Genomic DNA, 22,165 nt, shown 5'->3' on the forward strand with positions numbered 1-22,165 from the left:
TTATACTATATATTTTATATATTTATATTAAATACTCATAAATCTTTGTGTTAAATAGTAAATGATGAGTGTCATGTGTTCTCAGGGCATAGCTTATACATGCACTCCTTTTAATTGATAATTTTTATATGTATGATTGTTTGGCCTGCTTGTGTTCTGTGTTCCATATGAATGTATGGTACTCTTGGAGACTGGATGAAGGTGTTGGATCCTCTGGGACTGGAGTATCCAACAGCCACGTAGGTGCTTGGAATTAAATCTGGGTCCTTAGGAAATGCTCTTAACGGCTGAATTATCTCTCCAGTCCCTATGAAATGAATTTTTCATAAATTTCAAAAATAAATGTTCAGCTCTCAGTTCTTTGGATTTTCTGATCAGAAGCTAAAAGATAGTAGACCCAAGTAAACTCCCCTCCAAGCTGAGATAAAAGCAAATGAAGGCAATAAAAACAAAGACAGTTGTCTTAGTTACTGTTCTGTTGACCTGTTGATCACCATGAGCAAGGCAGCTTATAAAATAAAACATTTAACTGACTCACTAGCTATCATTCTTTAACTGTCTGTCCCCTGTTCTTGCCTCAACACATCCAGATTTCATTATTGTGTGTAAAGACAGGAGGAGAGCTTGTTGAAAGGTCCAGCTTTTAAGATTCCCAGTAGAGCAGACTCAGGGAATTTTCTCAACCAAAGCACTCAGGTAGTTAGCACAAACAAATATTTAATACGGATGTTTGTAATGACCTTGAGGCATAGCAGATGTGTATTTTGCAATATTTTATTCTTGGATGCCAGTTTTCAAAGCATTTATAACCTCGACCAGAACAGAACATTGTATCCCTTGAACATGTTAAATAAGAATAAACTTGAACCTGGGTTTTCTGCCTTTAACCCTAAGTATGTCTTGCCTGTATTGTGAATTATTTATAGTGTAGCTTTTAATTATTGAAACCATAGCTATATCCTGCCTGCTTAGTCATTTCACTAATTCTTAGGGTCTACTTTTAACCCAAATGCCCAAGCAGTAGTGTTCACTTCTGTACTCATACTTGAACATCTAAAGTAGATAATAATTAATAATGAATCATCCTTTTAAAAAATTCTTTAGCTCTGTAAGAAGCATCATTTTGGAATTAACAAGCCTGAGAAGATTATACCATCTCCTGACGACTCCAAGTTTCTACTGAAGACATTTACAAATATCAAATCCAACGTGTCTGCTCCCAACAAAAAGAAAGTAAGACTTTGATTGACGTGGGCTTTGAATCCATCATCGATTAGCCATAAGTTGAGGGTAAATAAATCCATCTGGAAGCTTTTTTTTTTTTCTTTTTCTTTTTTGTATATCAGAAGACAGTCCTGTGTTTGGGGATTGTCCTAACTTGAAGGCTTGCTTTACCTATTAATTTATCGTTTGACTCCTGACTTACAGATTGACTTCTTACAGGTTAAAGAAAGTAAAGAAAAGGAGAAACTGGAGCGGCGTTTGCTTGAGGAGTTGCTGAAGATGTTCATGGACTCAGAGTCCTTCTATTATAGCTTGACCTATGACCTGACCAACTCGGTGCAGAGACAGAGCACTGGGGAGAGGGATGGCCGTCCCCTGTGGCAGAAGGTATACCCACAAGGCGGAGCGGTGATGGCTCCTGACCAGTGCCTGTTTGCCTTTTGTAGGAAATTAAAGTGTCCCTGAGCTGATCTTTTTCTCTGCCTTTCTAGGTTGATGACCGATTTTTCTGGAATAAGTACATGATCCAAGCTCTCACTGAGATTGGTGTGAGTAGACGCTTCTAAAACACTGTTGTTGCCATTGTTATGCAGAGGTCGCTTGATTTGGGTGAATTCTGAGATTTTGTTAGGAGCTTCTCCTGCAGAGGAGACTCATTTAACTAAGGAGATGAAGGCGGTGCCTTCAGGTGGTTTATAGCCCATGGCCAGTCTCCTCAGCACTCTGTTCAATGAATGTGATGTCATACACCTGTAAGAGATGTGTCACATGTCACAAGCGTCAGGTCCTCTGGGCTCTGTAAATATGTTCAACTCCATCCACCTTCAGAAAAAAACAGAAGTGGGGGCAGTAGTAAGCAGATCTCAGTGCTGTACGTAGTGAGTAGTAGGACCCAGTGATGCCCATAGAGTGCCTGAAAAGGGACTCCATTGGGAATGCAGGAGCCTAGCTTTCTGTAGTGATACCATTTTGGTTTCTCTGCTGGGGTTTGGCCAGTATTACAGTGGTTACAAACTGCAGGGTGTGGTGGTGTGATGGCATGACTGCATGGAGTTCTCTCTGGTTTTGTTTTTACATTGTATTTATTAGTGTGTGCACGCACACGTGCATGTGGTGAGGTCAGAGGACAACATTTGGAGTTGGGTCTCCTCCCCATGGCCTGCAGGGATTGAAGTCAGGTTGTCAGATTCCTCGGCAGCTGCGTTTGCCCTCTGAGCCATCTTGCCTGCCTCGTTCTGGAAGGGTGGTTACTTTCTGCTTTCCACTTCTGTCAGAAGTACTTGAGTACAGTGACTTCTTGTCACTGAGATAATGGTGTCTGAGATGGGCGGGTTGAGCAGAGAAGAGTTTTATTATGGCTGGTGATTTCAACACATCATCGTGGGTGGGGGGGGGGGGAAGCGTTTTGCCGTGGTGGGCCAGGCAGTAGGGAGACAGAGATACGGATGTTCACTTCCCCCTTTATGCTGTCTGGGCCTCAGACGATGGATGATACCACCTGGGTACGTCTTTTCTTTACAGTTAGTTCTAGAAACAGACACAAAGATGCACCCAGAGGTCTGACTCTTATTCTAGGTGATTCTGAGTCCAGTCAAGTTGACTGAAGATTAGCCATCAGGTCCTATTACGCATGTTGGAGAATTATGGCTGAGGGCTCTGTTTGCTGTGTGCTTTAGACACTGAACACGAGACAAAAATAACGGAATGGGGTCATCTGTTAGCTTCCTTAGCCTTTCAGCTATTTTTCTTTCCCCATTTCTCCTTTACTGATGGTTCATAGCAGTTACTGAAATCTTAACTAGTGCATTTTCAGCCAGACACCTACTGTGAGGTTGAGGCATAGGGCGTTCTTAGCTTTCTGATACTGATCATGCAGTAAGTGACCCTCAAACTCAGTGACAGGAGACAAGTAAGGGCGTTGATAATGAGTATTTGTTTTTATGATGACAATGTGGAATTCCAGTGTTTGGTGAGCTTTGTCAGACACTTTCACATTACTGTGAAAAGCTAAAGTATAAGTAGTGAGAATAGTAGTAAAATGAAGACTGTAGGCTAAGCCTTTACCTCATTGTTGCCATCGCCATCCTTCTGAAGGTCTGAGTTACAGAGAAAACACCAAGTGAAACTAAGCCCGGAAATGAGTAGGACCAACAGTGCAGAGAACAGAGGACAGAGTGGGACCCATAGTGCACAGCACAGAGGACTGGGTGGGACCCATAGTGCACAGCACAGAGGACTAGGTGGGACCCACAGTGCACAGCACAGAGGACAGGTGGATTTGGAACTGATGTTGAAGAGGGGTGTGATAGCACACGTCTATAATCCCACACTCCAGAAATTGAGACAGGACAATCTGGACCACACAAGAAGACCCTGTCTCAGAGCAAAGTGTGTGCGTGTGTCTGTGGATGTCAGAAAGCGACTTCAGATGTCGTTTCTCAGGTGCCTGGTTTATGTAGAGACAAGTTCTCTCACTGGCTTGGAGCTCACCAAGTAGGCTAGGCTAGGCAAGCAATGAGCCCCAGGGATCCACCTCCCTCCACCTCCCCAGCACTAGGTCACAAAGCGCATGTCCCATGCCTGGCTTGACGTTAACACAGAAGTGCTTTAGACGGAGCCTCTCCTCAGTCTTACTCTGCTGCTTTTGCAACAGGACCTGATCTAGTCCAGTCCATTTTCAAACTTAATACGTAGCTAAAGATGACACTGAACTTCCTACCATGTTTCCTCCTCCAAGTGCCTGCTTTAAATTCTTAATGTGTTTCGTTTAGAAGAACAGAAGACTCTCTGAATAGGGCTCTCCTAATTAGTTAGATGACATTTTAAAATGAGACATTTATGGAAATCCTCTCTGCTGTTCATTTACTATTTGAATTTTAGGCTGGTGAAGAAAGTGTTTCTCTAAAGCAGGTTGTGAAGTGGAGCTGAGCTGAGGCAGAGCTCAGCTGCAGAATGCTTCCATGGCATCCCTACAAATGACAGCAACAGAACTGGGCATGCTAGTGTGTGCCCGCCGCCCAGTATGTGGGGGTGGAGGTAGCATGTACCTGCCAGCCGGTACCTGGGGGCTGAGGCAAGGCCCCTACCTAACATTCCAAGCCTGTCTGAGCTGCAGAGTGAAGCTCTGCCCAAAGAAAAAGGGGGCTGGAGAGATGGTTCAGCAGGTACAAGCATCCGGTGCTCTTGGAGAGGGTCTAGGTTTGGTTCTCAGCACCATCCCCAGTAACCCCAGTTTCTGGGGATCTGACGCCCTCTTCTGGCCTTCGCAGCACCATATGCATGGTGCAGACACAGACAGGCGGGCACAGCTACATAATAAGTGGGTTTCTTTATTATTTTTGAGTAGTGAACTGTTTTGTAATGGATGGATCGGGACAGATTGCATTTTGTTATGGGCTAATGCAAGTGAACTTTGGAACTCAGCTTTAAAGCTTTGCCTTCCTATATCTAAAGGAACAGCTATCAGAGCTCCGTGGTTAACTACTTGTTGGCAGGCAGTGCACTTTACTTTACACATGCTTATATACAGCCTTAGGAGGCCCCAGTAGTCCCATTCCACAGAGGACATCGAGACATAGGTAAGCGAGCACTCTGTCAGGTGGTGGAGTTTGAGTTTGTGTGGAACAGCTTGGTGCTCGGGCATGTTCCCTGTCAGGAGAAAGTCATTGTAAAGGAAAGGGAAGGCCTCGTCCTCCCCTGCCGTCCTGTGAGTAGAACATGAGGTTGAGAAAGGGCCTGTGCTTGTGGCAGGCTGACTGGAGGCTCTGCTCAGTCATTTGGATTTAAGTAAGTAGCAGTGCTGTGCAGAATATAAACAACGATGTTTGTTCCCATCCTAGACTCCGGATGTGGACTTCTGGATCATCCCCATTATCCAGGGTTTTGTGCAGATTGAAGAACTTGTGGTTAATTACAATGAGTCCTCGGATGATGACAAGAGCAGCCCAGAGACGCCCCCTCAGGACTCCACTTGTGTAGATGACATTCACCCACGATTTCTAGTGGCTCTTATATCTCGAAGAAGTAGGCACAGAGCAGGTAAGTAAGAGCATGCAAATGAAATGCAGGCAGGAGTGGAGGAGCTGCAGATGTGTGGAAATGCAAATGACAATCATGGCCTTGAAAGCACTGTTAGCTCGGAACTCCAAAGGCTGGGATACAATTAGAGACGGATTTCTGCAGTGGAGGAACAGGGCAGACTTAGCAAGTCAAACAGAGCAGGCTGCATGCACATAGACGATAAGGAAGTCACTTGGGATGTGTCTGAGGACAGTGTTCCAACTAAAAGCCTGTGTCACAGTGATAAATCCTTTCAGAGTGCTAACTAGCCCCTTTGGGAAAACCGTTACCTTTCATTCAAAGGATTCAACTTAGCAGTGCTGGGTACAGCCGTGGTCTTGGTATGTTGTTGTTGTTGTTGTTTACCTCTCGGTGTGTGGGCTTCCCAGGTTTTCCTGTAGATAGGTAATTAAGAAGCACAATCTAATCAGACAGATTTGTTGAGAGTTTTGCTATGTAGCCCAGGCTGGCCTCGAACTTTCTATTCTCTTGCCGCAGCCTGCAGAACATTGAAATATTAAGTGTGTGTTCCAGTACCAAGCCACGCTGAATGTTTTTTTAATAACTGTCACTGCATTCTGTTTAATTTTCTTTCAGGAATGCGGTATAAACGAAGAGGAGTGGATAAAAATGGAAATGTTGCGAATTATGTGGAGACTGAGCAGTTAATCCATGTTCATCATCATACCCTGTCATTTATCCAAACTCGAGGCTCTGTGCCGGTCTTTTGGAGCCAGGTTGGGTATCGCTATAATCCAAGACCTCGGCTAGACAAAAGTAAGCACGCCAGCTATTTGGTTTACAAGTGAAGATTTCGATGAGAATTTTTAAAAAATCAGGTGCCAGGGCTGGTGAGATGGCTCAGAGGGTAAGAGCACTGACTGCTCTTCCAAAGGTCATGAGTTCAAATCCCAGCACCACATGGTGACTCACAACCATCCATAACGAGATCTGATGCCCTTTTCTGGAGTGTCTGAAGTCAGCTACAGTGTACTTACACGTAATAAATAAATAAATCTTAAAAAAAGATCAGGTGCCAGATAGGTATGAATTTGTCTCATTTAAAACAATAACTCTCAGGGCTGGGATATGACTTTGAGGTATGGTTTCCTGACCAGCCTGCTAGAAGCCCTGTTCAATCCCTGTACTAAAAACTACACAACAAAAGCCATGCCTCCCACTGTGAGGAAGTAGCCTCAGGACCCGGTCCTTTCCTGGATGTTGCAGTTTCTCAGCAGGCTGATAAAGCGCCTCACTTCACAGAGTCTGAACTGCTTGCTTTGAAGTTTATCTTCTAGAACATTTAACCCTGGGAAAGAATGACTGTAGCCAGTGTCTGTAGAAGCAGAGAGTGTATTAACTAGACACTAGTGCACAGGAAATCAGTGAGAGATAGGGTTTTTTTTTTTTAAACATTTAAGAGTTATTTTCTTAGACTATTTTAACTTTAGTATCAAACCATCATTTTAATTTTTTTATTATAATTCACATAAAACCTTTACTGAAAGGTAGGGTATGTGTGGGTGTATGCGCATGTATGCATGTGTGTGTGCCTGTGTGTGCATTTATAATTTCATAGTTGGTACTTTCAGATATATTTTAGCTCATTCTAGTTGGAAAAAAGAAATCTTAATTTAAAATGATGGTTAGACAATCTTACATTTAAACTGTTAATGAATTATTAAAAAGTAAGAATGGGCCCTGCAGTAGTAGTGCATGCCCTTGATCTAGCACTCAGGAGGCAGAGGCCAGCGGATCTCTGGTCTACAGGGTGAGCCCTGGGGCAGCCAGTGCAATACAGAGAAACCCTGTCTTGAAAAATAAATAAGAAAGTAAGAATAAAGATGGGGTAGGTGGGGCTGGAGAGGTGGCTCAGTGATTAAGAACACTGACTGCTCTTTCAGAGGACTCAGTTCAATTCCCAGCAACCACATGGTGGCTCACAACCATCTGTAATGGGATCTGATGCCCTCTTCTGGTGTGTGTGAAGACAGCTACAATGTACTCACATATATGAAATAAATAAATCTTAAAAAAAAAAAAAGATGATAGCGTAGGCACGCGTCTGTCTCAGCACTGGAAGGAGAAATGGATTTTGTATTGCTTCTTTGCAGGTGAGAAGGAAACGGTTGACTGTTTCTGTGCCCATTTTGAAGAACAACTGAAAATTTACAAAAAACAGGTGGGCTTTAGTATGTAGTAAGAACAATTTCCTTACATGTGGAATTCCATGAATAAAAACCATGTACTGTTCATAATTAAACAGCCACTTTTAGCGTGAAGATTAAACATGAGTAAGCTAAGAATACTCTCGAATCAGCTGCTTTAGCTGTTTGGAGAAAATGAAGTAGATGCTGGCAGTTGTCACAGACTAGGATAGGCCTCTCAGGACCTTGTGTGCTCACACGTGGAGTACAGTTAAATAAGGCAGAGTGGACTGAAACCCTCTTGGTGGAAAACAAGGCCAATAATTTTGATATGAGAGTAATATATGAAAGTAATGTTCTTGTCTCTTAGGAATGACCAATCTGACTGTATAATGACATGGGAGTCATTTTTTTCCTGGCCAGCCTGGTCTACATAGAGAGTTCCAGTCCAGCTAGCCAGGCAATATGGTGAGACCCTGTCTTAAAGTAAAGGAGAGGAGAAAGATGCTGAGTTCCTGCTTCAGGAATGGACAGACTCAGTGCTGCATGTCTTCCGTTCTTCCCAGACTAGTGTCTAGTTCATGTAGCTTCAGCCAGAGACTCATAGGCAACAGGAAGAAAAAAAAGTAGGAAAGAAAAACAATCATTATTTAATAATCATATTCAAAATTTAGATAGTTTTATAATAGATAAAAGCAGGTATTTGCTTTTAAAAATGGAAACTCATATATTGCTAGCAATAACACAAGTTGGTAAGGCACTTTGAATGTAATTATCAATTAAAATAAAACATGATAATACTTAACTATACTTTTCTTTTTGATACCCACTACACACACACACACACACACACACACACACACACACGCGTGTGTGTGTGTGTATAATTCTGAGAAAGACTCTTGATCTGAATGTAAAAGGTTAAACATTAAAGATTTCAGAAGACAGCATAGTGTTTCAAACTGAGTCATGAGCAGGATTTATAAAAGCAGTTTCCTTATCTTTCTTTGTTTCAAATGTATGATTGTCTATCACATTTTATTAGTCACTTGATAAAGAATAATGCCCAACCAGGAAATAGTTATTTTTGGGCTGGAGGGATGTCTCAGCGATTAAGAGTATGTACGGCTCTGCAGAGGATCTGGGTTTGGTCCCAGCACCCACTCACACAAAGAGAAGAGAAGAGAAGAGAAGAGAAGAGAAGAGAAGAGAAGAGAAGAGAAGAGAAGAGAAGAGAAGAGAAGAGAAGAGAAGAGGTGACATGACATGTGTCTTCAGTCCCAGCACTCTGAGCCAGGGGCAGGAGGATCTCTGTGAGTTCGAGGCCCTGAATGTGTAATCTCAGGGCTCTTAAGGAGAGCTTGGACGTGGAGAAAGGAGAATCCTAGAGCTCTGTAGGCCAGCTTGCTGTAACCAATACAGACACTGCCCCAAACAGGATGGAAGACAAAGGCCTACATCTAAGGTTGACCTCTGACCTCTGCACATGTGCTATGCTGTGTATTCACCACACAAAGATACATACATGTACAAAACAACAACGCTAACCATAATGGAAAGGGACTAACTTGATTTTTACTTTACGATTTTTTACTATTTGTTATTTCTGGTTATGCACAATTGAAACGCATGCATAAAATAAATACTTTTTAAAAAGGCATTATGAAGAGAATGAAAGGTAATTCAGAGATTAGGGGAGGCTGGAGAGTTAAGAGCTCTTGTAGAGGACCCAGGTTCCAACCCTAGAATACATATGGTGGCTCACAACCATGAGTAAGTCCACTTCCGGGGAATCTGACACCTCCTTTTGAGCTCTGAGGGCAGCAGGCACACACATGGTACACACAGGTACATGTAGGCAAAACACACATAAAATAAATCTTTAATAGTTAAGATTTGGTCTGTTATCTCGCAGCACATTTAAATGTCTTCTAAACCCATTAAAAAGGATGTACAATACAAAAAAAACTGGACAGAATAATGTAACAGGATTTTATGTACAAGGATATTTTATAAAGTCAAATCCATCAGAGAAGGTGCGTCATCTCATTAATCATCAGGGAAATGCAAATTAAAGCCATGACTCACACACTGGGGAGCTGAGGGGAACCGCTGAGAAGCGTCAAGTCTGGGAAAGGATGCAGAGCAATTAGCACTTAAATCGGCAAACAGGACTCCAAGTGTGCTCAGTCACGGGTGCTTATGCAAGAGCCTCACTGCAGCATCAGAGCCAGCGGCTGCTGAGGGCGGCATGAAGGACTGGATGTGGTCAGGAATGATTTGGTCTTATTCTGCATTGAGTTCCTTAATAATGTGTTGATTCGTGTTGATTCATGCATTATTGATATTCCTAATTGTAAGTAGCATTAGAAAGAATAAGCCATATTTAAATGCAACACAAATTGTTAAAAGGAGCAATACTGAGGTGTGCACGCCAGGAAATAACCTCTTCCCACACTTGTCCCTGCTCCCCGTTGACGCACGTCAATATCTAGAGGCGGGCGCTGAGCAGACACCTCCTGGCCTCCAGCAGGAGCCTGGCAGTGTTCATTTATCTGTGTTATCTGTGTCCTTCTCCTGGGTAATTGCTTTCTGCGATGAGGGGCCCACGGTCAGGGTGACTCATCCGTGTGGCTGCATTGCGCTAGCTCATAATTGGTTTAGGCTGGAGCTGTTTGACAGAAGGTCTGATGTGGGAAAAGCTTCCTGCTCTAATAAAAGATATACCGGAACCCACAGTGCCCCTGAGGCTGCTTTGTCAGGATTTGATGTTAGGGACTTTTGCATCTGTCTCAAGATGGTGAATGAAGCAGTCGGGCGTTTATCCAGTGTGCTGCTGGGGAAGCAATGAGGGAATGGCAGAGGGAAAGGCAGAAAGAACCCGAGTCCTCAGTGGTTTACTGAAGTCACTGCACTCAGCCTTGCGGCTTCCAGGCTTGCCTTGAGATTTGAGTTAGCAATCTATTGTTTGTAGCAAGGTCACCTGACACCCGCACATTCACCATGGGCTGAAGTCACAAAGAGCTGGCAGTGCACATACTGTTCTGCAGTGAAGTCTCTGGCTGTTAGTCTTTTCCCCAGAATTCTTAGGTTAGGCAGTGGTGGCACATGCCTTTAATCCCAACACCTCCGGAGGCAAAGGCTGGCAGAAAAAAGGAAAAGTTCTAAATTGGGAATGATGGTGTGTATCTATAATCCCAGCACTCAGGAGGAGACTATAGAGGTTGTAAAGGGGATTAGTCCAGCCTAGGCTATCCAGTAAATTCAAGGCCTGGGCTATATAAGAACTCAGTTTGAAAAAACAAATTGGTTATAATGGTGCACACCTTTAGTCCAGCACAAAGTGAGTTTGAGGCTGACCTGGCTTACATACCAAGTTCCAGGACAGCCAGGGCTACATAGTGTGACCCTGCCTCAAAAACAAAATAATCCAAAGTGAAGAGCTGGCAAGATGGCCCATCAGGTCAAGCACTTGATGGGCAAGCCTTATCACCCATGTGTACATTTTCATCCCTGGCACCCACGTAAGGGGGCGGGGCGTGAGAGCAGACGCCATAAAGTTCTCTAACTCTGCCCCCTGCACATGCTTATACATGTGCCCCCCACCGAGAGTAAAGACAATTTTAAAAGTCTAAGAATTAGGGAACTTGTTTTTGCAGAATGAATTTGTGAAGGCAAACTTGTTGAATTAAACAGCATATACACTTAAAGTTGATATTTAGCATTCAGAGATACTGCACCAGAAGCACTGAAAATCCTCAGACTTGCCCTGCCCACCCAACACAAGCAGCAGGAAATTAGAAACCGTTTTTAAGGGATCACACAGCTTCTATTCTCAGTAGCAATGGGACCCCGCTGTTGTTTTTCATGTTCACCAATGCTGACTCTGTTCAGTTATTTAAATTTACCCGTCAGTAGGTTAAAACCTCTTTTATATCCTGACATTTGCAATTTACTGTTAGTAGGGACTGTAGCATCTTGCTCACTGGGGTCTTTTGTACCCAGTTTTTTCTTACTCTGTTTATGGTACTCTATAAAGTGTTGATTTTCTGTGGCAAGTACATTCTCATGAGAGTTCCTTGTTTTGTTTTTTTAAACCTTTGCTGATAATGTCACTTGTACACAGATTTAAATTTTTCCTGTTGTCACATCGGAAACATCATCTTTGTCTTCTGGTTTTTATTTTATGCTTGGGAGGTCATGCTTCCACCTACAGCTGTGCAAAAACTACTACTTTTTTTGTGGCTTTTTTTTTTTTTTTAAATAACATTTAGGTCATTGATGTATCTAGAGTTTATTTTGTGTTTCATTAAAGAGATATAGGGAACTCTTTTATAAGTCTCTTTTCCTTGTAGACAGACAGTTGTCGTCCCAGGGCCCCTGATGGTCATCTGTGCTTGCTCACAGCAGTGTGCTTAGCTACCTACCCTTCCTGCCTCAGTGGACTCAGGTCTTTGGCCCTCAGCCTTGTTCTCCTCTGTCAGTTGCCTATCTTTAGTTTCACAGTCTTGCTTGCTACATAGACTATATAGAATTGTTCCAGATGGGGCAAATTTCTCTGTGTTTATTGCTTTTCATTTTTTTCCAAATATTTACTTTTTGAGAATATTTACTTTTTTAGAATTAAGTTATCTTTTCCATGAAAAGATCCTGGTTGAATTTTGATTGGGATGGTTGAGTATATAGATTAATTGGAAAGCCTTGATATCTTTACAATATTGGACCTTGAGATTCAGCAACATGGTACATATTTATGTCTATTCAGATTTCCTTTTACATATTTCAGTAGTTTTATGCTATCTCATTTGTAGGGTTTTTTTTTTTAAACTTATTCTGCCTATTCAAAATACCTACTATTTAGGTTGGACTCAGCAGTCAAGACCATGAAGGTCCAGAAGGATCCAGGTTCAATTCCCAGCACCCACATACAACTGTCTGTAACTCAAGTTCCAGGGGCCTCTGATGCCTCTGACCCCCAGGGCTGGACACAGACACAGACACACACACAGACACACACACACACACACACACACACACAAACTTAAAAATCTTAAAAAAAACCTTTGCTGTTAAAAAAGAAGCATGTTTTATTTTGTGTTTTGGTTGGCTATTGCAAATTTACAGGACTATTACCATTGATGTTAACAGCTCTCATACAGCTAAACTTATATGACAGATATTTTAATTTTATGGTAAAATTGGTGCTTGAGTAGACTAGTTTCTAACTAAGCACAGCTATATTTGTAAAATGTAATTCCAAATGAATTGTTCCACTGGCCTTCCAGTTCTGAGGTCTGGTTAATATTGCTACTTTCTTGCTCATCATTACCACAGGTTATTGTTAACTTGGTAGACCAGGCTGGAAGGGAGAAGATTATTGGTGATGCTTACCTGAAGCAGGTGCTGCTCTTCAACAACCCCAAGCTCACCTATGTCTCCTTCGATTTCCATGAGCACTGGTAAGGGCGTCCCCAGAGGGAAGCGGCTTAACCTTCTCTGCTCTTTCCCTTCCTCTCTGCTCAGAAGGGAAGGATGTGAGGTTTACCTGCTGTTCATGTCTGTGGCCTTTGCTTTAAGCTGTTTGCCTTTAAGTTGTTGCTGAAGTTTTTACAGTCTTTCTGTTCCAAAATGTACTGGGACACATAATCACAGCGGCTGAAAGCCACAGGTATCCTTCTGGCTGTCTTCATACTGTTAGCAACACCTCTGTCCCCAGGATAACTCCTAGCCTGCTCTGGATGGTCAGCTATTGGTGAATCCTGTTGCTGACATCTTTAATTTATGTTTATTCTGAAAGCAGGATCCACTTTGCCACAATGCTTGTTCTGCCTGTGAATTTGCCTAGGTTGTAAGGAGTTGTGGGGAAAGAGGCATATGCATGCATTGCTTTGGTGTTTGTACATGTGCTTTCAAGTGCAAATAGGTATAGAATTACCTATACTTATTCTTTTGTTTGTTTGTTTTGTTTTTCGAGACAGGGTTTCTGTGTGTAGCTCTGGCTGTCCTGGAACTCACTTTGTAGACCAGGCTGGCCTCAAACTCAGAAATCTGCCTGCCTCTGCCTCCCGAGTGCTGGGATTAAAGGCTTGTGCCACCAGACCCGGCTTACTTATTCTTTTTAAGAATTTTGAGCTACTTATTAAAGATCCTAAGAAGCTGGCGAGATAGTTGGATGGGTAAAGACATCTGCTATCAAGTTGGACAACCTGATTTGATCCCTGGAATCTGTATGGCAGAGAGAACCAACTTTTGAAAGTTGTCCCCTGACTCCACGTGTGCACACCATGGCACGTGCGCCCCTCACTCCACATGTGCACACCATGGCACGTGTGCCCCTCACTCCACATGTGCACACCATGGCACGTGTGCCCCTCACTCCACATGTGCACACCATGGCACATGTGCCTCTCACTCCAAGCCTGGACACACAGAGACTAAGTAAATAAAATGTGATTTAAATATTAAAAAAATATCTTAATAAGATTTTTTTTTTTTTTTTTTAGTTAAGGTCTCACTATGTATCCCTGGCTGGCCTCAAACTCACAGACAGTCTCTGCCTCTCAGATTCTTCCATTAAAGGTGTGCCCTCCCACACTCAGCTTCGGTTGGTTTTGATGATGCTGGCATTAAAACCTGAGCACACTAGGCAAATGCTCTACCACCAAGTTACAGCCCTGGCCCTTTCCTCTTGAGTAAATTAGAATATGATTTTGTTATAATACTAAAGCCGGTTCTTTGCTTTCTGTTTTGGGGAATGGGGTTTAGCCGAGGAATGAAGTTCGAGAATGTTCAAACCCTCACGGATGCCATTCATGACATCATCATTGACATGAAGTGGTGTTGGTAGGTACTGGACTTAGTTACTTTTCTACAGTTGTGAAGAGACGCTGTGACCAAGGCAACTTATAAAGAAAGCATTTAATTTGAGATTCCTGATTACAGAGAGTTAGAGTTCGTGGCAGGGAGCATGGCAGCAGGCAGGCGTGCATGGCACTGGAGCAGCAGCTGAGTGTTCGTCTGACTCATAAGCACAAGGCAGAGAGGAGAGAGAGGGAGATGTTAACTGGGAAGGGTGTAGGCTTTTGAAAACTTAAAAGCCCATCTAGCAACACAATTCTTCCAACAAAGCCACACCTCCTAGTCCTTACCAAACAGGTCCACCAACTGGGGACCAAACATTGAAATATATGAGCCTATGGGGCATTCTCATTCAGCATTCCCATTCAAACCACCACAGTATTTCACAAAACGTTGTTTTGACTTTTGGTCTGTGAAATCATGTGTTTTCTGCCCCGTTTCCTTCCTTTTTGGGAGTGCCACCATTAGGCAGTGCTGCTTGTGAGCAGGGCGTGGTGTCAGAGGGTTGGAAAATGAAGTGGAGCAGCTGCTGCTCTTGAAGGACTTAAGTGTGTCCCTCTCACTCTGTGGATTCCATTTTGTTTTCCTCCTTTGTCATCCCTCATGTGGGAAGGGAAGCTTAACTATATTCAGACTTCAGGCATTTTGAAAGTAACAGAGAAGGAAAAGATGCCCAGACTCTAGGAGGTAGGCGAAAGAGAAAGAATATGGTCTTAGAGGCCAGGAGAGAACATGCGATTGGATGTGAAGACTGCATGATGGCCTGAGACTAGAGGGCACAAGCACGACTGCACGACTCCTTACCATCCAGTAAAGCCAACTAGTGTGTCTTTGAGAGGTCCACTTGGAGTTAGAAAGGAAGGCAAGACAAGATGGGGTTTTAAATGTTCATGGTTGTGTGCAACCCCACTGCCCCGAGAGGGAGGGAAGTCGGTTACTCTCTCAGTCTCTCGGATCTTGGCTTTTGAGTTCTTAAATGGGGATAAGAATGCCTCACTGCCAAGTTATTGTAACCGACAGGAAAGTGTGTGGAGCCCTCCGTGCTGTCTGACATTTAAGGATGTTCCTACACAGTTGCCAGGCAGTGCTGCTGTTGCCATAGTGTTAAGAGTTGAATTGAGTTTCTTGAAAACTTTTTTGAAATTGTAAATTAATCCCATACTTCTTTTGACAAGGGTTGATCAAGCTGGTGTGATATGTAAGCAAGAAGGGATTTTTCGAGTTAATTGCATGGACTGCCTGGATCGCACCAACGTGGTCCAGGCTGCCATAGCGCGCGTGGTCATGGAACAGCAGGTAATCTGGAGTCCTTTTGATTTCAAATACTCATGTGTAAGTAAATAGTGAAACATATTCTCAAAGTCCAAATATTTTGTGGAAAATTTTTTAGCATGTAAATATCTTGTTACATAAAAACCCGAGAAATGTAACTTAGAAGTAAGTAGATGTGGTAGCATTTTCTTACATATTCAACCTGCAAACATTTTAAATCTGTTGGGGGTTTCATGTGTTTATTTTCCATTGTTCTCTGAATTTCAAAACTGCCCTTCTGTATTTTGGGCTGGGAGTCTGCACAATGAATTTCTGTTAGCCTGCCCTGGCACTGTGAGGTAGGGATGGGGCTGCAGGGGGCGGGAATTAGAGGAGACTGCTATCAAGGATGGAAAGCCACAAAGCCCTTTGCCTGTTGCACCCCTGTTAATAGCCGGCTCTCTGGGACTCAATGGTCCCTTCCCCTGTCCCCAGCTCTGAGGGTGGCGGCTGCTGCTCCCTCCCCTTGCTTGTTTGTTACCTCAGTGCTCCACTGTAGGTCTTTCAGATTTCTGACACCTGCTAAACAACTTCCTGAGCTACAGTCCAAAGTGGAGACTCATACTGTCCTTCTGGCTTGCTTCCCTGCCCCCACAGAGCTTTGTGACTATTCTTGGAGGACTTCGTTCTGTCTTTTGAAGTAAAAGTCAGTAAGGCTTTTGAATTTAAGCTCTGTCTTCACCATGTGGAAGGTGTTGACTCTAAGAGACCTCCTCAGACCTGAGCCTTAACAACTTTAATGCAGGGTAGTTGTGGTGGTTGTTGTTGTTGTTGTGATAAGTAAATGAGATAATTCACGTTAAAAAACAAAACCAAAACAAACAAGTTCCCCCTGCCCCCAACGCTTGAACTCTGCCCGGGCACCTGGTTATGATTCTTGGAGCATTTATTACTCACCTACTGCTCATGGTTGTTTCTTTGTGTCATTCGGTATTTGTTTCCACTTCTTAGGTAAATTTAAAATAGGCAAAATATAGTAGTATTGGTCTATACGTTAAAAAAAAAACACTGTAAATGTTACATTTATTCAGCTATAGTAATTGATAGCAGTATTTATTTAATAATAATTGTTTTTGAAACAGGACTCATTATATATCCCTGCCTCCACCCACTTCTGTCTTGTGAGTGATGGGACCAAAGGTGTGCGTCATCACATCGGGCAGTGCTGTATCTTTAAAAACATGTCTGAGCTGGGCTTGCTGGTACACTTCTGTCTTCTCAGCACTCATGAGCCCGAGTCAAGAGGGTCTGGGACTCTAGGCTAGCCTTGGCTACATAGCAAGACTCTGTCTCAGGCATAAAGCCTGAGGGAACCAGTGCGATGGCTCAGTGGGTAAAGCACTTGCCACCAAGCCTGAAAACCTGAATTGGCTCCTGGGACACAGGCGGTAGAGGGAGAGAAGTGACTTCTGAAAGCTGTTCTCTGACCTCCATGTTCTCAGCCTGGAGTTAAGAAAGAAAGTTGGAAAACACTTCCTTTAGACAAAGGTCCCAAATTATGTCAGCTTTCCCTCTTTTTCTGTAATACACAGTTAATGCTATGGTTTCTCATATATTATTTACCCACTAATGTGTTTATTTTAGCTTAAAAAACTAGGTGTGATGCCCCCAGAGCAGCCACTACCTGTGAAATGTAATCGGACCTACCAGATAATGTGGGCCAACAACGGTGACTCCATCAGCAGGCAGTATGCTGGGACTGCTGCTCTAAAGGTAACTGTTTGTAGCAGGCATTGTGGGTCATTCTATCTGAGGATCAAAACAAGCTTTGTTTCTCTCTCTCTCTCTCTCTCTCTCTCTCTCTCTATATATATATATATATATATATATATATATATATATATATATATATACATACATACATATATACATATACACACACACACACACTCACACACACATATATGTGTGTGAGTGTGTGTGTGTATGATTTATCTCTGGAATGTTTGGCTATGACAGGAGTCTGCTGTTAGGTCAGGTATAGGCGGCCTTTGTGGGCCTGGCCTGAGCAGGAGGGCTCTGTCGCTCTCTGGAGAAGGTCGCTCTTTTTGAGGAGGTCCCATTTTGCTTTATCTTCTAGTTGTTCAAGGGAATCTGGAAATAAGAAGTTCTATGTGCGTTTATTTTTATTTTGAGACAGGGTCTTCTCTTACTATGCAGCCCTGGCTGTCATAGAATTCACTGTGTAGGCCTAGCTGTCCTCAAACTCACAGAGATCCTCCTATTTCTGCCTCCCTGAGCACCACTATACCTGGCTGTGCATCCATTTTAAAACTGTATATAAACAAAACATGTTTGCTAGTACCTGACCTGTGTGGGAATACTTTTGTCTTCTCTGAGTTTGACTCTTAAGCCTGCCTCTTACTCAGTACAACCTTGGGCAGTCATTTATCCACTTTGTTCCACTAGTTGTTCAGTGGAAGTACCAGGCCTTCTGTGACAGATAGTTATAGGCTGTAAAGGCTGGGACTATTTCCTGACACTGAGTGTGTGCTAAAGGAACGCTTTATTAGTTTTTTGTTGTTATAAATTAAGTTTTTTGAAGAGCTCACAAAGCCTCACAGAAACTTAAATGTAAATACAGTCCCTGGTAACAAATTCTCAATTTATGGGCACTCTTTATGGGCAGTAGGAATTGGTTGAGTCAGTTTAAATTAGGTTTACGTTGATTTCCTTTCAAGCTCCTATTTGACCAGGGGCCATATCTCTTTAACAAAGTGTAGCTTGGTTGGTGAAGCCCTTGCTTGCATGTGTGAGGCCTGGAGCTGATTCCCAGCAAACCCAAACCAAACAAAACAAGTGCTCAGAAGACATCAGCTTCTCTAGGTTTTAGTTGAGTAATAAATATAAAAAACTTGTTTTGTTTTTACAACAGGGCCTCTGTGTAGGCCATATCGGCCCTGTACATCTTCAGTTAGAATTACTGGTGTGAGCCATCTCATCTGGCTTGGAGTATGTCTGTGTGTCTCTGTGAGTTTATGTGAATCACATACATTTAGATACCTGAGGAAGCCAAGGGATGTCAGCTCCCCTGGTACTGGAGTTACAGGCAAGTGTGAGCCATGTGATGTTGGTTTTGGAAACTGAACCCAGGCCCTCTGCAAGAGCAGCCAGTCCTCTTAATTACTGAGCCATCTCCCCAGCCCCACAAAAATATTCTTTTGGTTTTTTGACACAGGGTGTCTGTGTGTAGCCCTGTCAGTCCTGGAATTCAGGTTGGCTTCAAACTCAGAGATCTGCCCGACTGCCTCCTGAATGCTGGAATTAAAGGTGTGTGCTACCACTGCCTGGCTCAAAAACTTTTTTTTAATAATTAAGGAAAATAAGCTCTATAAATCCAAACACTATCTCATTTTCTTCCTCTGAGTTATTTAGAGTCCACATGCATGGTTTTCTATTTGTACATGTTGCTGAACTAAGACTCTGAAAGTGGCCAGCTTGTTGGTAATATTTTTCCTAAATTTCCTGGGTTATGTGTCCTAAAACTTGCAGTGAAGAAACAACACCATGATTAAAGGCAATTCTTATAAAAGGAAGTATTTATTCGGAGCTGGCTGATGGTTTCAGAGATGTTAGTCTGCTATCCTCATGATGTGGGGAGCTTTTGAAAGCAGAGTATGGCAGTGCATGCCTGGAATCCTAGCTCTTGGGATGTGGAGGCAGGAGGGTTGAGAGTTCAAGGTCATTCATGGCTACAGAGTAAGGCCAGTCTAGGTTACATGTGACTGTCTCAAATCCTTTTCTGTCCCCTCATTTTTTTTTGAATATTATAAATATGAGCCTTGAAAAATCTTTTTTTATCTTTTTGGTGTTTGTTATATAATTGTATTGGACTTAGAAATTTCAGAAATTCTACAAGTTGCTAGGAATAGCTTTGTCCTAAAGGGGCATCTAACTGAAGGCTCGATGCCATGAATAACTATTACATATAACTATTTATAGACAAGCTTAGAGTTAAATACTAGTACATATTTTATTTAACTGCAATACTTAGGACTTTTTAAATTTATAATTTGGAAGCCTGTGGAGTTCTTGTCTCGAACTGAAAGTCCCAAATGAGTTTTGAGACCATTCTTACATTGAATACATTTCCACAATTACCTTTTCTTTGATAGGGTGACTTTACAAGAACAGGAGAAAGGAAGTTGGCAGGAGTTATGAAAGATGGCGTTAACTCGGCAAATAGGTACTACCTCAGTCGGTTCAAGGATGCCTACAGGCAAGCCGTCATAGGTAAGGAGCAGGAGGGCCGCGCGTTCCTTCTGTGAGCGGTAGTTTACAGAATTCTGCTTCTTGCATTTACCATGCTTTATAATGTACTTGTGTTTCTAATATATTAAATTCACATTTTCACAAGCTTAGCATTTGACAAATGTTTTTGGCTGGAGCAACAAAGGAACATATAATTACATATGTATTAGTCAGTTGTTACTCAAGTGATTGAAAAGCAGGATTGAGGCTGCTAGTGTGTGGGATGCAGTACCCAACCCAGTATGCTCATTTGTTCTCTGGTGGCTCAAGCCATGTAATTATAGGATTTTCTTTTCCTGTTGGTCATTTATCATTCAAATACACCATTCTTTTCCATAATCATGATTTAGCAGGAATTACTAATTATCCTAACCAACTCACTAATTTTTAGAAGAGGAAGCAGAAGAGAGACTGCCCATACAATTCCTATATTAACATGTTTATTTTCAAGAAAAAGTTATTTTACGGGATTAAAGTGAAAGTAGAATGTTCTGGATTAGAAACAAACATGACATAGATGATCTGTGGTCCCTAAGAATATTTTTAAAAATCTGTTTCTTTCACCTGATAATTTTGAACATGTAAAATAAGCCTAGCCACACTCTAGGTAGGAACTGGGGAAATCTAATGTAGGGAGGTACATTCAGAACTGGGTTGTAATTCAGTTTTGGAGTACTTACCTAGCAAATTGGAGACCCTGGGTTTAATCTCCATAAGTAAAGCAGAAGGTTTGATTCCTTTGTCAGAAATAAGAAGCAGGTAGTATAAGCAGAGTCTTGGATGTTTTCAAACAGGATCTCAGCCTATCTATATTGCTGGCTGACCTGGAGCTGGCTACATACACCACGCTGATCTCACACTCAGAGATTAACCTGTCTGTCTCTTGAGTTCCAGGACTGAAGGTGCGCACCACATCTGGCTGCGATTGAGAGTTTAGTAGGATATTTAAAGGGAGAGATGACTTGCTTCCACCAGCTAATGTGCCTATTTACTCACGCCACTGAGAACCTGGGCTCTGGGCCTGTCTCCGTTCAGTTGTCTGATCGTCTTGGTCGGATGTTCAGTCTCCTCAAGGTTGAGGGAGAGGCCAGCAGCAGTAGAAGCTCATTGAGTCTGTGAGGCCAGTGGTCAGCAGATCTTCTTTCCCATAAGCTGCCTCAGATCCCAGTGTCCAGAAGACCTGCATAAGGAATGGATTCAACGGTTTTTACAGCTTTAGCTGCATACCCCATAGGGAGGAAGTTAGCTCATCTATTAAGATTTTTGCTTGTTTTAAGATTGGATATGCTTTGTATTGCTGAGCTGTTAGGAGTTCTTTGTGTATTAAGCATGCATCCCCCCTCACAAGATGAACAGTTGTAAATATTCTCATGTATTTGTGGACTTTTTCACTTTCTTTTTTTTTTTTGATTTTTTGAGACAGGGTTTCTCTGTATAGCCCTGACTGTCCTGGAACTCACTCTGTAGACCAGGCTGGCCTCGAACTCAGAAATCCGCCTGCCTCTGCCTCCCGAGTGCTGGGATTAAAGGCGTGTGCCACCACGCCCGGCTTCACTTTCTTGATAATATATTTTGAAATGCAATTTGTTTTTTTATCTGAAAAACTCACTCCATTAAAAATTGGCAGACAGGGAGCTGGAGAGATGGCTCAGCGGTTAAGAGCACTGACTGCTCTTCCGAAGGTCCTGAGTTCAATTCCCAGCAACCACATGGTGGCTCACAACCATCTGTAACGAGATCTGGTGCCCTCTTCTGGAATGTCTGAAGACAGCTACAGTATACTTACATATAATAAATAAATCTTAAAAAAAAAAAAATTGGCAGACATAAGATAGCCTTGGATTCACTTTAAGATCTTTTTCATTGAGCTTTTCCCCTAGTTTCTATCAAATCCACACTAACTAAGGAGCCAGCCCCTCATTAGCAGGTAGACAGTATCTTCCATTGAGGATTGGGTGGTGTGCATGGTATCGATCGAGCTGGCTTCTCATGAGACCCAGAAGGCCAGTTCCTTCGTCATCAGGTCCAGCCTAGAATCTGCATCAGGTCCATGCCGATGGTTGGCCTCACCTGCGGCCATGAGCAGCGCTCTCCTTTGCAGGATGTGTGAGCAGAGGGTGGGTTGCTGCCAGGAGAAGCTTCATCTTCCTTAGCCCCACATGCTCGCTATGCATTATCTATTCCAACTGGCCTGTTCCCTGGGGGATAATGTTTGCTGTTACCCAGAATACGGTCTTTTTATTAGAGCTAGCTGTGACCAATCAGAATGCATTCCCCAACTATACACTATAAAGTTCACATCTGAGATGAGGTCC

General features: G+C 42.7%; 1 protein-coding gene across 2 annotated transcripts in view; it reads left to right on the top strand.

Annotated features, from left to right (window-relative positions):
- The window catches only part of Inpp5f (inositol polyphosphate-5-phosphatase F), an 85,256-nt gene that overhangs the window by 51,353 nt on the left and 11,738 nt on the right, over nucleotides 1–22,165 (top strand). The window contains exons 4-14 of one of the 2 annotated variants that reach the window (NM_178641.5): nucleotides 1,105–1,233; nucleotides 1,444–1,611; nucleotides 1,716–1,772; nucleotides 5,064–5,262; nucleotides 5,881–6,060; nucleotides 7,398–7,465; nucleotides 12,765–12,889; nucleotides 14,196–14,273; nucleotides 15,464–15,584; nucleotides 17,184–17,312; nucleotides 19,715–19,832. In NM_178641.5, the coding sequence (NP_848756.2) occupies nucleotides 1,105–1,233; nucleotides 1,444–1,611; nucleotides 1,716–1,772; nucleotides 5,064–5,262; nucleotides 5,881–6,060; nucleotides 7,398–7,465; nucleotides 12,765–12,889; nucleotides 14,196–14,273; nucleotides 15,464–15,584; nucleotides 17,184–17,312; nucleotides 19,715–19,832 (1,372 nt within the window). Of the gene's footprint in view, nucleotides 1–1,104; nucleotides 1,234–1,443; nucleotides 1,612–1,715; nucleotides 1,773–5,063; nucleotides 5,263–5,880; nucleotides 6,061–7,397; nucleotides 7,466–12,764; nucleotides 12,890–14,195; nucleotides 14,274–15,463; nucleotides 15,585–17,183; nucleotides 17,313–19,714; nucleotides 19,833–22,165 lie in introns of those variants that run through there. The other variant, XR_003946368.1, reaches the window with a different exon arrangement.

This window comes from Mus musculus, chromosome 7 (genome assembly GCF_000001635.26).
Source record: "Mus musculus strain C57BL/6J chromosome 7, GRCm38.p6 C57BL/6J".
Taxonomy (NCBI): domain Eukaryota; kingdom Metazoa; phylum Chordata; class Mammalia; order Rodentia; family Muridae; genus Mus; species Mus musculus.